The 17,800-nt window shown below is 35.2% G+C and overlaps 1 protein-coding gene across 3 annotated transcripts; it reads right to left on the reverse strand.

The window, feature by feature from the left end:
* Positions 1 to 528: 528 nt before the first annotated feature.
* LOC132306349 (E3 ubiquitin-protein ligase RHF2A-like) lies at positions 529 to 14,647 on the reverse strand. Of its 3 annotated transcripts, none has more exons than XM_059803708.1 (9): positions 14,377 to 14,647; positions 13,231 to 13,401; positions 13,108 to 13,154; positions 8,800 to 8,862; positions 8,596 to 8,704; positions 8,090 to 8,481; positions 7,835 to 7,942; positions 7,387 to 7,746; positions 529 to 900 (listed from the first exon to the last, which is right to left on the reverse strand). In XM_059803708.1, the coding sequence occupies exons 2-8, from the start codon at positions 13,360 to 13,362 to the stop codon at positions 7,434 to 7,436; spliced, it is 1,164 nt and encodes a 387-aa protein (XP_059659691.1). In that variant the 5' UTR covers positions 13,363 to 13,401; positions 14,377 to 14,647; the 3' UTR covers positions 529 to 900; positions 7,387 to 7,433. The 3 variants fall into 3 exon arrangements, with proteins under 3 accessions (XP_059659691.1, XP_059659690.1, XP_059659689.1); XM_059803707.1 differs by having other exon boundaries at positions 529 to 904; positions 13,231 to 13,397; positions 14,377 to 14,646; XM_059803706.1 differs by having other exon boundaries at positions 529 to 904; positions 14,377 to 14,646.
* Between the last annotated feature and the right edge of the window lie 3,153 nt (positions 14,648 to 17,800).

Genomic DNA, 17,800 nt, shown 5'->3' on the forward strand with positions numbered 1-17,800 from the left:
TCATGCAAAATACTACCATGTTCCGTCCAGATGTACCTTAAAGAAATGTTGTAATGTTCAGCCCCACATCACAAAACATTTTCGCTACTAACCGGAGGGAACAAGACTACTGTTTCACTGGAGAAGATTTTGATCCGGGCTTTTAACCAATCGGGAGAGAGAATGGAAAAGAACCTAAGGTTATAAATCACCATCTTCAGTGTTGCACTTTCATGAATTTGGAGCTACACAACAGTTAGATCCTGACCTATTGTAAAACAACGATGGCGCATTTAACTCTTCACAAACTAAGGCCAAGAGCTAATGGCTGTGGCTATGGCGAATACGTTGATTCTAAGGACTAAATCACAGCTGTGAAACTTCTAAAGAACACCCTCACCAAAAAACACTTATAACGAACACAATTACAAATACTGTGCACACCCACAAGGTTTTAAAAGTGAATCAAGATAATTCAACATTCCAATTGCAGATGCACATATTTATGAAGGAGAGTAACAAATTATTGTAAACTCAGCAACACGCACGTACACAATCAAACATGCCAACATTAATTTTCCTTTGTTTCACTTAAAAGTATCACGAAATTTTTAAGAATAAAATGTCGAAACCAGAAGAAATTTATCCACATATGCCTAAAAGTTCAGACATTTGAAACATTTTACGTCAGTGTTCTAGACCAGTTCATAAAATCATAAACAAATTTTAAACATAAACCATGTAATAGTAACAGCCATATAGTGGTTCCAAGGTCCAGATTGAAGAGCGCGGTCTCTCTACGTCCTTTATTCTGTATAAGATCACAATCATTAATGTTCTTCCATATGTAATAGGATTTACCACTGGCCGAAACAGAGGCAAAACATCTTGCAGCATCTGATGTTGGAGAAGATGGAGACTCTACCTGACATCAAAGAATATCTTTAATTATTAACAGCTCTCACCAGTATCCAGAAATATTACACACAACAAAATAAGACTTGGTATAACACCACCAACTACAATCTTACAATTGACAGAACCCATAAAATAAGAGCAGGCTTCTAAAAATGTAGGAAGCTTGAACTAGGTTTTTTTTATTTTTATTTTTATTATTTTTATTTTTTTTTATGTAACTACAAACTCATTCCTGATTCTTTAAATGGAAATTAAAATCTTCTATGAGTAAGATTTCATTAAAGGCGCTCAAAAGGGGAGCGCTCCCAAAGAAAACAAAAGACGTCCAGGACAATACTATAACTTTAAGCTACCGACTAGCAACTAAATCATTATATGGCCCAAATGGATGTTAATAAAGTTAATCAACCAACCTCTCTATTTATTATATTTTTTTGACTTTGAATAGGAACAACTATAAGACATGACACACTGATGCAGGAGACGGTTCACAAAATATACTGTTTCTCTAAGCATCAGCTGTGATGACGATGATTCCGGCACTTCATTGTGTGATTCTAAATGAAGGATTAGCATGTTCAGATACTACATACACAAAGACTATGGAATGTCAAGTGTGCAATGGTCAATAACTGAAATTAATTTATGAATTTTTATCGGATTGACAATTCTTTGCTCTCGACTCTGTTAAGCTAATGGAGTCAAGGAGCAGTTAGGATTTTAGTATTTGTATTTTGGCAAATTTCAGTTTAAAACCATATCGAGTTCTATTTTTGTTTGTCCCCTATTTATTTGCTTCGAAGTACAACTGTTCATAATTCGAGTGCTTCGAGCCTCATCCAATTGATTGTTGGCCAACTTATTACGACTTTACTTCTGTTGTGCAAAATGATTCAAGGATACTTGTGAGTTTATTGTGTTTCAAAAAGCTATGGAAAATTTGACATGCGGTGCTACCTTATAAATTATTTTATTATTGGTATTTCTTTTCCATTACATGGAAGCAGCCTCTAAAATTACCCTAGCATCCTTACTATCACTTGACTATTCTTTCATTTTTACCCAAAAACCTGCACATATTCAGATAGATGCGATAAATGGATCTAACTACATGCAGAACGCTGCTACTATCATCTCCTCATGGCTTCATCTATTATGTCTACTAGAAGCTTGCAAATGCTTCAACAAGAAAGGGGGCTAAATGTTGATATATGTTACTCATCCATCACCTCACGTGGGTACAAGGTTCACCAAACATTGCAACATCTGAAATTATCCTTCACGGCTACACCTCAGCCGAGGGAAATTGGGTGGAAACAGAGAAATGTGTGTTAAGTGAACGTGTGAAGCTGTCAAGACCTCAAGGAGCTCCTCTCCTATGGATAAACCTCAAAGATACGATTAAGACCTCGAGAAGCTCCTCTTCTACTAATAAACATTGAATATGCGCTGAAGCTCTCGAAGTTCCTCTCGAATGGATAAACCTCGAGAATGCATTGAAGAACTCGAGGAGTTCCTCTTTGAGATAAACTTCAATGGCAATCTCATCTCCAATAGTTAAGCTCTATGACTCAAAGAGCCTCCTTTCATGTGGCTCAAAAGATATAATAGAAAAAATTAAGGCATTTCTATCATAGAGCTCTAAGTTGCAAGCAAGATTTAAAATCACACCAATAACAATATACCGCCATTTGGGATCCTAGGGAAACATGACTTGGAGGTTGGAATCTAATACTTTGAGGAGTCTTCGCTTGGAGAAGGGATCTGATGGAGAACCAGCTATAGTCCAAGAGCTTAAAGTGCATGTGTTTCGCCTCTACGTTTGGAGATGGGGCAAAGATAGATAATTAGGGTTAATTTTCATTTATTATAATTATTATTATTTTAAGTAACGTTTTAATCTTAGGATATTTTAGTAATTTGGTATTTTCATTTTTTGTAGTAGTATTTTCCTAGATGCTTATAAATATGCCATTTGATAACACTGTGAAGGTACTTTATGATGAAAATTGATTCACTAAAGAGATTATTATTGGTGATTTTCTTCTCCCTCTACTTCCTCCATCTCTCTCTCTTCTTCCTCTCTCAATTCCATCAACTGTCCTGCATCAGGATTTCTCTTTGAAATGGCCTCAAAAGGAGTAAGGAGTCTTGAACGCCTAGAGAAAGCCAACACGTGTTAGGCTTAACCTCACTTCATCTCTCCTCCCATATTTGTGTCGTGTTAACATAATAGTATTTGTCAACCCAAACATGACCCATTTAATAAATCATGTCAGGAACCCTTGACACGAACACAACCCAACCTGCGTATCCCGTTTGATAAATGGTCTTCTAACTCACAACATGACCCATTCAATAACCTATTTAACCCGTTTAAATTAAATGGGTCATGTAACCCATTTATTAACCTGTTTAAATTGAGGATATAATGAAAAATATGACAAATACAACAACAAATAATGAAAAATGTAGGTATAATGAAAAATATGAAATAAGGGACGACTAAAATGAGGATAATACAAAAACAACGACGACAAAAAGACAAATAGAATATTCATGTTGGGTTTATCTTTAAATAACATAAATATCCATAGTAATTGGGTTAAAAGTTAATACAAGTTACAGATTAAAAGGGTTGAATTGACACGATTAGTTAAACGGGTTTAATTGGGTTAAACAGGCTGAGTCCGAAAACACAAACACGACACAATTAATTAAAGGGGTTGACATGATTATAACACAAATGCGATTAAGATCAATACCTGCAAATTTTGTATTGTGTTTTGAGTCATATTGGCAGGACGTGTCGAACTTTGCCACCCCTACAGTAATTAATACACCTCTCATGCCAATGGTTGCTTTTAGCATGGGAAGCTGCCACTGAACTTCATCAATCACTTAAGAACTCATTTGTTATGTGAAATTTCAATGCTCATACCCTTTCAGCCAAGGTCCTAGCATCAATGACTCACCTACCACCACTAATACCATATAAAGGCCACTTCCCCACATTTAGTACCCACATAACAACTAGACCAACAAGATAACATCATTGGTAAAGAAATGATCTGTAACTTTTCGAGACGGCCTCTTCCTTCTCGAGGAGTCAGTGCAATCCCTTGATTCTTCTGAGTTTCACCTAGGTTCTCTCTAGGTCCATGTGTAAGATTGACTCCTTATCTTCTACAATAACACAAAGACATACAATGTGATGCAAAGAACCTTAATGGTCCATAATGAAAGGGTTGTGTACATTGTGTGTTGTTTTTGCGTGGTGGGAGAAGGCAAGTCTCAATCTGGCAGAGCATTTGTGCAGTAGTAATCACTGATAGGACCAAAAGTTTTGTGTGTGAATTTCGTGCCAAAAGTCAAAATTTGATCGAGTTGTAATTTTAATTTTTTTCCAAGTGTTTTTTCCTTTGGAATTGTTTAAGATAGTTTTATTTGATTTGGCAAAGTTTGACAAAGATTGAATAAAAATTGCACATGATGATTCATTCAATTATAAAGTCAAGCTTGCATACAGATCTTATCGTACACACTTTAGGGTGACGTAAAAATGTTGGTCATTTGATGCAACTCTTGTGAGACCATGAGATTGAGATTACTATGGATTTTAAAGATTGGCAGGTGCTACACCAATGAAAGGTACGTGTTTATGTACTTGTGTATACACACACACTGACACACATATGAAGACTCTAGATTTATGGAGACCAAAAGTTGGCAAAGGAGACGACGCAATTTCTTTCAATACGAGCTTGAGCCAAGCTAATCACGATCTTGACAAAACACTAGTGAGCTATGCTCGAGCTTGGCTAGCCTGAGCCCAAGCCCAAGCCCAAACAGCTTTCTTGCTTTGGCAAGCCAAGCCCAAACAACTCGGTTCGGCTAGGTTCATTTGCAGCCCTAGTGGTAGATACAAGAGTGGTACACAAGAGAAGCCAAGAGAACATTAAAAAGTCACACAACTTCTTGTTGATAACAATTGGCTTTTTCCACAGGGACGCCCTTGATTAGAGTCTGAGAGCTTCGGCAGAACTATGATCATTATTCCTAGTGCTGAGCTAGAAGATCATGAATAACAACATGCAGTAGTTCTTCATGACCAGTTCATACATGCATGTATGGAGAAGATGAGTCACAAGGAGTGACCATATTGACGATAAGCAGATTCTGGACTTGTGAAGCTAGTGGTTAATGACCAAGTGGAAGTACACACGGAAGCATGTAAGATCAGTCGAAACACACAATATGTGGAATGTGGGTCTTCTTTACTGCATTCATTTCATTTGTTTATGCTTCATTAATTGTGCAGTTGCTTGCTTAAGTTGATTAATTAAAATCAATAAAACACAGAACCAAATAGAAAAGAAGAGACTTATTCATGCCCTCTAAGTATAATCCATGTCTAAGAATTACCTGGAATTACGGTGCAGCAATTTTTAGTCACAATGCTAGCTGAAGTCCATACAAATTAACTAAATTCACTAGCTTGGGCCCAAAATAAAGGACTAGCAATTGAACTCAGACTTAACCTTATGTATCACAATTGAAAAACAAAATGTATATTAAAGTATGGAGTGAATTGATCTTTTCACTAATAATGACTCAGTGTAACTGACTATGCGTTTCAGTCTCAGGCTAAAGTGGGCTGGATAAGAGTTCAAAAACCTACCAACCTTAGAATTGATCAGCACTTAAAACCTTTACCCAAGGCAGAGTGAATATTATTGAATGTCAAAGCCCTCTCAGTAACAGGGTAATAGGGTTGGGCATCTCAGCTGCAAGGACCACACAGACCACAATCAACCTCAAGTATGGTAACAGAAATCATCAATACCATTATACTAGTCCAAATAAACTCATTAAGACTTATTTCCCAACGTTTAGACTTTAGAGATGGCTTATCTGAAACTTTTTTTGCTGTTCTTCTCTATGACATTCTTCTAATTCTAAGATTTTTTTTTTTTTTGGCAACGACAACTGCAAAGACACTACACAACTGAACACCCTTCAGAGAGCACAGGGCATCTCTCACAACAGAGGCATAAGAAGACCAACAATACATGATCGATGTTGTGGCTCTTAAAAGCCACCTTGCAGCAACAAGATTACCACTCTTTGGAATCCAATTCAATGAAAAAGATGGATTTTGCTGATGGAGAGAAGCTACATCATCAAAAATAACATTGCGCTCTTCCTCACAAACTTGCGAACGCATCACAGGCTGACAATTGCCCTCAATAATCACATTTGAAAGTCCCCAGCCTGGTAGCAGATGCACGCCTTCCCTGAAGACTAGACCTTCTGCAACTGATGTTGATGGAACAAAAGGGAAAAACAGAGAAGCTAGTTTAAGCAATTGGCCCTCTGAATTATGAAGAACCAAGTCTCCACCACTCTCTCTGCAATCACATACTTCCTTGCCATCTCAATCCAAATAATTTGTTTTCTCCTTCTTCTCCTACCCACAGTTGGATACCAATATTTAATGGCCTTGCTAATATGGTATCAGCCAATTTTAGAAGCACGACTGCCTAATGAATTCTAAAAATAATCTAGACTTGATCATGACTAGCAAAACAAAAACCTGTTCTTTTTCTGTTCACTAGCAATTTAAGTCTATAATACTTTATACAGCAAAACATATGTGGACGCAAATTTTCCAGGAATTGATAATTTAAAGAACGTGTCATTACAGATTGTGGTTCTCTCTGACTTACATGAGTGTTAGTTATGTTGAAAATTCAACTGCATGACATTAGGACGAAATATCTATATAATAGAATGGATGTAATAAGGTTTCCATGGATGAAGTTCCCACGTGTACCCAAAGAAAGGCTAACAAATTTCATTTAAGTTTAATGGGGGAAAGGTAAGCTCAGGCGCAAGGAGCCAAAACACATTACAAAAAGAACTATTAAAAAAAAATCAAAAAATTTCATGCAAAATTATTGCCCATTTTCTCAGGGAAGAACAACTATTTTTTTGTCCAACAGACCAAAAACCATAAATTAAAAGATTAAATTTTGTTTTTGCTGTATCTAAAACAACCGATAAAGTAATAGAAATGCCTGTCTACCTATGAGACTTGCAATGCAATAAACAAGACAGAATCGAAGTGAGAGAACGAGAACTGAAAAAAATAAATGAAGAGGTCGTGAGCACCTAAATTTAAGTCATTCTAGAACTTATGGCTACAGATAAAGATCAGTGTACATGTGTGTGTGATGCAGTTTGTAAATAACTATGTACTACTGAAGCATCATAATATTTAATTACCAACAAGCTGAGGATTAAAACATATGAAAATAAACAAAAGATAAATAAGAATATCAACGGACAGATATAATGAGAAACAGAACCAAATGTACCGATGAAACAAAGAAGCTTTCCAACAGGTGTAAAACTAACCAATTTTTTAGCCAATAGAATTGACACATGCACTTTTCCAATGCAGTAACAATTCAAAGCAACCATTACCTTTAAATATGAAATGCTTTGAGGTGATGCAATTCCTTAAATAACTTTTAATTTGAAGCAGAACTAGCCGCACATGAAGCTTGTATATTGCTCTCATCCAAAGAATTGTTATCACTGGTCTCTAAAATCTGCTGGTTATGGGGATCTGGAACTAAGCTATCCTCCAAACTATCTGATAGAGAAGCAGTGTTGGTTCTACTATTATCTCTTGTTTCAAGACTTTCCATCATGTGTGATACAGTAGCGATTTCTGCATTAACCTCTCCCCTAACTTCAGAACCACGATCTGTTGTAGAAGTGTTACGAGAGAAGATTCTCTCCTTCCAACCCTTTGTGCCCTTCACAATCGACTCTTTGCATCTTCAAAAGAAAATAAACGAATTTTAAAGAAACAAGAAGTGAGTCATCAATCTGTCACTATATAAATGCATAGCATGTTTCAATATACCTCATTGACACAGCACCAAATCGAGACTTCAGAGATTCTGAAAAAGATTGGAATTCAGATGGTCCTGCTATATCTTGACTACTTGGAGAAGACTGAGTAGGAGATCTCCTACAAAATAACAAATAGACCGTGGAGTTGATAAATGAAGGAAAATAAAAACTGAACAAGGAAAAACATGTTTTATACCAAAAATACATTTTTGAGGCTAACTCAATAGAAAAGGTAATTAGAATCAAGCTTTACAATTGTCATTACCGATTGTTTGAGGAAGTTCCATGGTTATTGGTAGCAAGAACACTTGATCTAGAGGCTGAGGCAGAAACCTGATCAGCTTGAGCAGAAGGTACTGGTGTAATTAGTTGTGTAGATTCTTCTCCCAGAGTTAAAAGAGAAGTTGGGCCAGCTGCTGTGACTGCAGAAGCTGGTTCACCTTCACTTCTCTGAGTTGAAGAAAATGATGCAGCATCAGCAGAAGGTGCATTAGGATGAGTTGAGAACACCAAAAATTGTGGCCGACCTTGAGCTGATGACCTACTCCTCTGCCCTCCCCTCCTGGCAATGTGGCGTGCCCTCCCCATGGCAGCTGCGGCAGCTAAGTGATGAATTATACGCTCTTCAAGTTCAGCATCAGTTGCACTGACTGGTAACTGCATTAAAAGATAAAAAGAGATTATATGAACACGACACTTAGCATGTAGGTGATTTATTGATGAGAAAGAAAACAAGGCAAAGGTTTCAACTAGCAGAGGTAGATTACAAACATGCTGTAATTCAAAATCCCCCAAGGTTGGATGATGAAATATCGTGGAATTTCTAGATGGGTTAATCCTGGAACTTCTCTCCTGTTCTATTGCATCAAGCAATTCCTGGCTGCCAATACATGCACATTAAATATTGTTGTCAAGTAGGAGTAGACAACTGAAAAAGAAATCAGGAGGACGGGGAGGAGAAGATCACAATATAACCTGCTGGGATCCTTCAGGCTGATCGGTTGCCAACACATTGGACACTGCGAGCTCCTCTGACACCTACAAGATTGAAGTCAAATTAAAACTCAAATTTTTTATTAAAAAAAACTAAAAGATATTGGCCTGACATAAATATCAAGTTCTCTTCGAATAATCAAGATAATTGAAGAAGATTAAGAGGCCCAAAAACAACTATCAGAATAAAATCAAATATACGACATCTTGAAAAACTAATGACAGGTGATAGTAGTTCATCTTAGTCAACTTTATATTAAAAATATATAACTATAGAAAGAATCTTCATACGAAACACGTCCTAGAGATGCAATTTTCCAAAATACTTATTTACTTATTTACTCAAGCCACAAAAGGGGAAAAATAAATGTTACAAATTGATGAAAGATGCAAATCCAACAAAATGTGGGCTAATGTGTATAAGCTAACATTAAGGTAGTAATCTAGAATCAACATACCAAGCATAACACCTTCACTATGATTCTGGAATTCCAGTTAACCAAATAGCAACATCTCATAGTCCAATATTCAATAAAGTATTGCTCAAGGAAGGGGAGCGGGGGAGTAGATATTAAATAATAATTTAAAAAGAAGCAATTGAGTTTCCATGGCATTTAACCATAAATGCTCTGAAATGACATTAATGTATCAATCGTAAAGGTAATAAAGTCACTAAGGTACTAATTTTGTCGTAATCTTATGCAAGTATAAAGATAATCAAATGAAATTATTTGAAATCTATCAATATTTAACAGTGGTTCAATATCAATGGAATGTTACACAAATTAAGTTTCATCTATGACACAAATTTTTTGAAATTATCCAGTTTTTGTGTTTGAAAAGCATTGATAAAATGCATCCCCATCATTTTATTTATGTGCAAGATATACAATACTAATCAAGTAGGTTACCTGCGTATAGGGCAAGCATCTACAGTAATCATAGATATGCATATATATGATAACAATTGATGTATTTACATCCTTCCAAGCAGTTAGACCAATAATTAACCCAGCTACAAACAGTTTCATTATGAGGTTACATGCTTAATCTTGCAACCCAAGTCTTGGACGTCCAAAGAGGCACCCATGCTTAATTCATCTTGTTTACAGTGATAATAAGAGTACTCAGATAAAATCTTCCTATAATATAGGATCATAGAAGCACCCTTCATGGACTATTAACCTTTCAAAACTTAGGCCAAACTATGGTAAAATATATTTTATGCCATATTCATATGATAGCATTAGCAGTCATGCATCATTGAATAATTTTAGTGTTCTCACGTAGCTCACTCGCTAAATTTTTGTGTTAAAAAGAAAAATGCATGTGAGAATACATAATCAAGAGTTATTGGAAGCAGAAGAACGATTGGGGCCCAAGACCTCACAACTTCAAAACAGGCGATTGCCTATCCCCTATATGTGCATAGTTCTTTGGTAACAGAAATGTTAAGTATGCTGATATACAATATAGTGGAGGGATACTACATTATCAAGTTTGATGTCTGTATTGTTGAAGGGACTACCATTTCAATCCCCCATCTTTTTGTTTACTAATTGTATTAGTATTATATGTGGATCTGAGGAGCAGTTCTGGTATGCTTGTGTTCTTTTATAATTAAAAAAGAGACATCCTAGCTAGGAGGACACGCACATCATATTTCAGGCAAAGAAGGGGATTGGATACCAAGAAATTTTCTTGTTCAACCGAGCTCTAATGGGAATAAGGCTTTGAAGCTAAGAAACATGGACATGGAGAAGACTACAGACATGAAAAAACATGTAAACACTGACGCAACAAATATTAAAGTATGTCACTGACATGACGAGAACACTACAATAAAGTATAATTTCTTATTATATATATAGTATATTATATACAACAAACATTACCCAGTTATAACTAAATTCAATTTTCTATGTCGAAATGAAATATAATAAACCTTGTCATATAGAGGAAGTCATGAAAAGGAGACAACACATGGTCGATTCATGTGCTTGAATACGCAATTTGAAAACTCCTCTCCTGCTCTCATACCCACTCCTTTAACAAAAATTTCTAAATCTTTTAATTTCTTCATATGATCAAACTCTATAAATTTTATATAAACCTTTCATTTATTTATTTGTTCCATCTATTTTTCTGCACACTAAAACAAAGTATTATCCAATGCCCTAGGTTCAATAGGCATGTGGTAACAAGTAGCCAAGTAGTTCAACCATTTGTATATGATTAAGAAACTACTTTTAAATTAAGACCCATCCATAATGCATTGGACACGAGTGTCCAAAAATGGGTATCCAGCACGTGTCCAACACAAATACAACTCCTGTTTAGAAGTGTTTGTGATTCTTAGTTTTGGAAATTTGCTTTGGAAGAAGATAACCTTGGGATGAGAGTGGTGGAAAGGAAGTTGTTTGGAATCTGGACAACAAGGGACATTTTGTGCTCCTTTGGCATAGGGCTTTAATCGGAGTTTAAGGAAAGTTACATAGACGCATATTTTCTTAGTTTTTCCGTAAGAGATGGGAGTGAGTGAAGTTTTAGGCAAGGTATCTGGTACCACTTTGAACTTTGAAGACCATTTTTTTTTCCAAATCTTTTCCGAGTTACAACTAATAGACAAGCTTGTTTGTCAAATTATCTTCAGTTTTGATGTAGGACAGGTTATCGACTTTTCCTCAATCCATTTGATAACATCGTTTCTACTCGAGGAGACCCATTCTTGAGCGAAACCGTCCCAATACCCACTACCTTTAACTAGTGGCCATGTTACTTTTCAGTCAAATTCCCCTGTTTTGGGTCCCAGCATTGTGCTTCAAGTCTTACACGAAGATTGTTGAATATATCGGAATTTTTGTTAGTGGTCGATTTGGACTTGAAATAGGTTGATTTTTGGTATTTAGATATTTTTAGTGGTTAGGTTTTATCTCCTATTTTTTTTTGTACTTTTGAGAGAGTTCAATTTTGGCCTTTTTTAGGTTTCCTTATGCAGTTAGATAACCTTATATTGTTAGGTTTTCTCTTTATATATATGCATGTGCTGCAAGAGCATAATACATCATTCATTAATTATATTTCAGAATTCTATTTGCTTAAACTATGGATTCAAAATTGATTTGTCGTTCCTTTGTGAATGTTCATAGCTTCCGCTCCATCGAGTTTTCACAAGGAAGAGTGGTTAGGAGGAAGCATCAATTCTTCATTGTTTTGTAGGATTGGGAGTTATGTGACTATGGACTCTTTATTTGTCCTTCCAAACATCTTTTTAAATGGGTGCCAAGTCTCTCACAGCCACAAATAACAATAATATATATTTTTTTGATAAGTCACAAATAACAATAATATGAAAGGTCAAAGTGTCTTTATGGAAAATAATTTCCCCTTATTTGGGTGGAGTGGATGCAACCTATAGCATTATAGTCTTTTAAAGATAATTTTAACCACGGACAATCTGGGAAAGAGGGAGAAGATACTTCTCAATTGATGTTACATAAGCAAAAAGGTAAAAGAATGCAGCAATCGTTTTGGGGACTGTTAGGTATCCTGGTTAAAAATTATCATGTTGGCTCTAGGATTGGGGAACAAAGAAGCTGCATAAGGTTTGGCAGGTTGCACCTTTTTCTCTCATGTGGAGTATTTGGCAGGAGAGAAACAGATGTACTTTTGAAGAGAATGTATTATCAGTCTATAAGTTGAAACAACTAATGTTAAGTTTGTTACAATTTTGGATTTACAAAAATAAATTAATAAAAATCCAAAAATTTAACACACAGTCATTTATTTCATGAGCAATCAAACTAGCACAAAAGTAGCTCAAATGGCACTCTTGTATACTCCGTGTGTAGGGTTCCACCTCTTTGGAGCTTGTCCACGGAAAGAAGAAAGGTTTGGATGACATGGACATATCCAATGTAGGCACAAAAATGCACCCAAAAAAAGAAACATATTAGTTAAAATTGAGGGTAAGCTTTACGTAGGCTAAAACTAACTTGGGACAAAAACAATAGAAGAAGACGTTAAAAATTATATATAATAGAAGATGTGGCAGATAATGGAAATGAAGAAAGAAAGAGAATTGATGTGGCCGACCGCATTCAAATGGGAAAAGACAAGAATCATGATGATAGTGATGATATTACAAACCCAATGAGACAGTCCCACTTCAGCCCAATACTATTAACCATAGTCCTTAAAATTAAAAAAATAAAAATAAAAATAAAATAAATCCATCAAGCTAAACTAACTTTAACCGGGTATCTTTTTATTGAAATTGAATAAGAATACCATTCAAGAATGCACTGGAGATGAAATTCGTGCTTGCAACCAGTCACCTGCAAGAGTTAACATATAATTAGTCCAATGAAAAGTCAAGTCACATCCATGATAAAATCCATCCAATATGCATACCGTTGATGGCTCACTTTCACAAAATGCCTCGAGACATATGCTGCAAGCATCATCGCAGGCATCTTGAATTCCACCTTCCACAAAAGCTGCAGCTGATGTCAAATGGTTCTCGGACGTTTTGCCCTCCTCCATCCTCTAGACCTACAATTCTCACCCTTGCCCGAGAGCTCCCTTCAAAGAAAGTCAAAATATAACTAAGATTCAATTGTACGAGTAAGGCAGCAAATCTTTATTAAAACATAGCCTACAGTTGATTTTAGAAACTTAAAAACGAGATCAAGCATCTTTCACTTTCAAACAATGATATATACTACAATGAAAATGAAAGCAAAGCTCAAGTTCGAGTATTACATAACTTAGATCCTGCAATGAAAAATCAATACCAATTCCAAACCATATATATATATATACACTACAATGAGAATGAAGGCAAAGCTGAGTTCAGAGTGTTGTTACATAACTTAGACCCTCCAATGAAAATCAATACCAATTCCAAACCAAGTAACATTAACCATACAGCAACACCATCCCCAAAGAAAGGCACATCCTCAAAATCAATCAGACCACATTCAAAGAATAAAAATTCAAATTGAATTGGAAACTATATTTGATTATTTGAACTTAGACCTGCTCACATTCTCAACGAAGTTTGCTAAAATAAAAAAATAAGGACAATACATAGACACCCGTCCAAGAAACCGGAAAAAAACGTAGACTAAATACTCTGTATTAAGAATTTATACCCACAATTGAAAGGGGCTGAAGCTATAGTCACCATACCAAATTAAACCATATAGTCATACAAGTTTTAATTCAGAAATAAAATCAAATAACTCCTCAGTAATTAGCAAGTTCACAAGAACAGTAGACAAACTAAAGAAAAATAAATTACAACTGTGAAACTACCCAGTACTAAAAACCCAATTCTGATACAAGTACGCAGTATCAAATTGACCCCTACCCCGTACTAAAATTTCAGAATTCCACAACTTCAGTACCCACTTCCAATTAACAGAAAACAAATATCATACGCACACAAACACACATAAATAAAGCTCGATTTTCACGAATTGAAGAGAAACTAAGACGTACGAAGATAAGCTACCAAAAAAAAAAAACTTTTTCTGTAATATGATATGATCTTACGTTAATCTGACAGATTCAAAGCTACGATCCAATGGAGAGTGATCGGTACAGGTAGTTGAAGAGAACCCTAGGCTGCAGAGACGAATAACGGGTCGAATGGTAGACGACGATGACGATGATGATGATGATGAGAGAGAGTAGTCAGGGTTTCCTTTTTGTTTTTTTGTTTTACATTTGATTGGCGGTGACTGACCGGACTTCCTTAAGCTGGGTCTTCGAGTGGTCAGTGGTCATACATATGGCTTTACCATAGATATTTTTAGGAGTAACACGCTCGCAGTGTTACCGTTGACGCTTGACACCATCAGTTCATACCCCAGAAAGATTGTTTTGATTATGTTTTTATTTCCCAAAAAAAAAAAAAATTATGTTTTTATTTTATTACCTAAATCAAATAATAATAATAAAAAAAGTATTAGAATCTCATATGTCTAATAGTCCGTATTTTTTTAGTTTTGATTACTTTATTTTGTTTTATTTTATTTCCGAAATCAAATAAAAAATAGCATTAGAATCTGGTGTAATATTTTTTTTTAAAAAAAATATTACAAATATCAGTTAGGTGTTATCAACAATCTATATTTTTCTAGTTTTGATTATTTTATTTTATTTTATTTTTTGCTGAACTAAAAAATTTAGAAAAATATAGTAATAGAATCTCATAGGTCTAATAATTTTTTAAACAAAAATTGAGTAAATATAACATCGTGTTGTTTGATAATTCAATTTATCATTAAGAGGTGTAGAAAGAAAATAAGAAGTAAATAACAAACTTCCTTTTTCGACAGAGATGATACAAGGAAAGAAAAAAGATTAGGAAGGATGCCAACTTTTTCCTCCTTTAAAAATTTTCATCTGCCAAAAAATGAACGGAAAAAAAAGGAGGGAAGAGAAGTGGACTATTGTAGAAATTTTAAATTAAATACTATACTAAATTATACAAGTTTCAAACTACAGTACTATCATTTATAAATTACAATATTATAAATGTTATTGGATATAATGGTAAAAACAATTTAAACTTTCTCATTCCTCTCTCTCAATGAGTATACTAAATTATAAATTTATTATCTTATCTTATATCCAATCAAACAAAAAATATATATATTACACACAATTTCTTCCCTAAGTCTCATCAATGGTCTCTTCTCTCCCTTCCACCTATGTTTTTTTCTCTTACCTAACCAACATAGTAGAAAGATATTTTAAGGCAACCAATACTAGTTTGCTACTGCTTACTATCAAGAGAAATGTGGTTTTTTCATTCACTTGAAGTATTTAACTGCCCCAGTATCAAAATTTTTTTTGGAAAATTACATAAAATTACATATAAATATAGAGTTAAGAGCTCTAAATAATAAATTGATCAATTTTAAAATTTTAATTTTACACATTGATTGAATTAATCAAAATAATTACAAATGTATCAAAAATTATTTCTAAAGTCCAAAATGTCCTCACACTCTTATTTCAACTGTCCTCAATCGGCCACTAACGTGGAGGAATTTAATTTGGATTGCCTTTGGAATTACTGGCATCTAATCTAAAAGGTAAGAACTAAAAAAAGAAGTTCCTTTACATTGAAGATTTTTCAATTGTTAGCTAAGTGAAGCTATTTTTATTGTTAATGGTATATAGGAAGATGTCAAAACTATATTGGGATTTGTTAGTGGAATATCCATATGCATTTCTTTTTGGTTGCCATACCTCTCTAGTTGTTGTTTGTTTTATTTTCTAATCAATTTTCAAAAATCATAACAAATTTTGAGATGCCAAATTAATAATCTTTTGCAAGAACCCTAATTTCATAAGCTATAACATAATTATAAAGTTCACGTAGTCATAGATATGAAACTCCTGAACAAATATATATGTGTGTGTGGAGAGAGAGAGAGAGATCGATAGAAGGGAACCTAGAAGACCGTGAGAGCATCTGCGAGGAGAAGAAAAGGAATGTAACAACTCTTACCCTAGCCAAACACAATATTGTCCACTTTTAGATTCCTGAGACCAAATACTTCCTAGGGGGTCACCCATCCCAGTACTACTCCAGGTTAAGCACGCTAAACTCCGGAGTTGTACTAGGATGGGTGACCTTCTGGGAGGTCTTTAGTTTCGGAGAGCTAAAAGCGGACAATATTGTGTCTAGCTAGGGTAAGGGTCGTTACAAATGGTATCAGAGCCTGACCAGCCAGAAGTGTGGCCAACGGGGACGTTGGGCCGTAAAGGGGGGGTGATTGTGGCAACCTTGTGGGCGGGTGTGTGTGAGTGTGTACAGGTGGCACTAGTAGGCTATCACATTGGGCAAGCTACAGGTGCACAATTCTACATCGCCTGGGTGTAGATGGGGCAAGTGCTATATGTAGATTCAATACCCTTCTATGATAAAATGCATTTTAAAGTCGTGTTGGCCGTGAACTCGCTAGAACTCCAGAGTTAAATGTGCTTAACCTAGAGTAGTACTAGGATGGGTGACCCCCTAGGAAGTCTCTGGTTCGGGGGAGCTAAAAGCGGACAATATTATGTCTGGACAGGGTGAGGGTCGTTATAAGGAATGTGGTGGTGTTGTTTTTGAATGGTGGTAGCTGATTGACGACGAAGAGAAGTAGAGAATTATTATTTATTAGTCAATCTAATTTTTAATTATCTATTTTATTCTATTAAAATTACTTGTATATAATTTTAAGAAGGATAATTTGATATTTTGAAATAAGAGTGTGAGGATATTTTGTACCAGAACAATAAATATTGATGTATTTGTATTTATTTTATTTAATCCAATTAAAATAGAATATTAATTTTTAAAATTGATCAATTTGTCATTTAGACCTCTTAACACTATCGATGTGTGATTTTCTTTTTCCTATTTTTTTCCCCTGAAACACGGCGGTCTAAAAACACCGTCAAATAAAGAATAGGAAAAAGTGCAAAAAACCCCTCTGAACTATTGGAGAATTTGAAACAAACCCGTAAACTATAAAAGTCGCAAATAACCCCCTGAACTATATATTTTTATTACAGATCACTCCATTCAGCAATACGCGGTCAAATATTGCCATTAGACACATCACATGCTCTCACGTGATGCAAATTCTGAATTTTAAGGACTATATTGCCCTTATAAATTTGAAAAGATAATAATACCCATTTTCTGACCTCTTTTTTCTCTTATTTTTCTTCACATTCAGACCTAATACCTTTTAACAGTTAAAACCCAGAAACGCCATCCACCAAATTTCCCAAATTCACAATACTTTATGAGAGACAAGGCTCATTGACGAGCGCTTCGCCTTGCTGGACCTCAACAACGATGGTCTTTTGTCTTGATCGGAGCTCTGTAAGGCCTTTGAGTCGTTCCGACAAGTTGAGATCTGCTTTAGTTTGGACATGGCGACACCGTGGGAGGAGTTCGACTAAAAACCGC

Source organism: Cornus florida, unplaced genomic scaffold (assembly GCF_030987335.1).
Source record: "Cornus florida cultivar Cherokee Brave unplaced genomic scaffold, ASM3098733v1 CherokeeBrave_3.0.0_Hap2_Chr05, whole genome shotgun sequence".
Lineage (NCBI taxonomy): Eukaryota > Viridiplantae > Streptophyta > Magnoliopsida > Cornales > Cornaceae > Cornus > Cornus florida.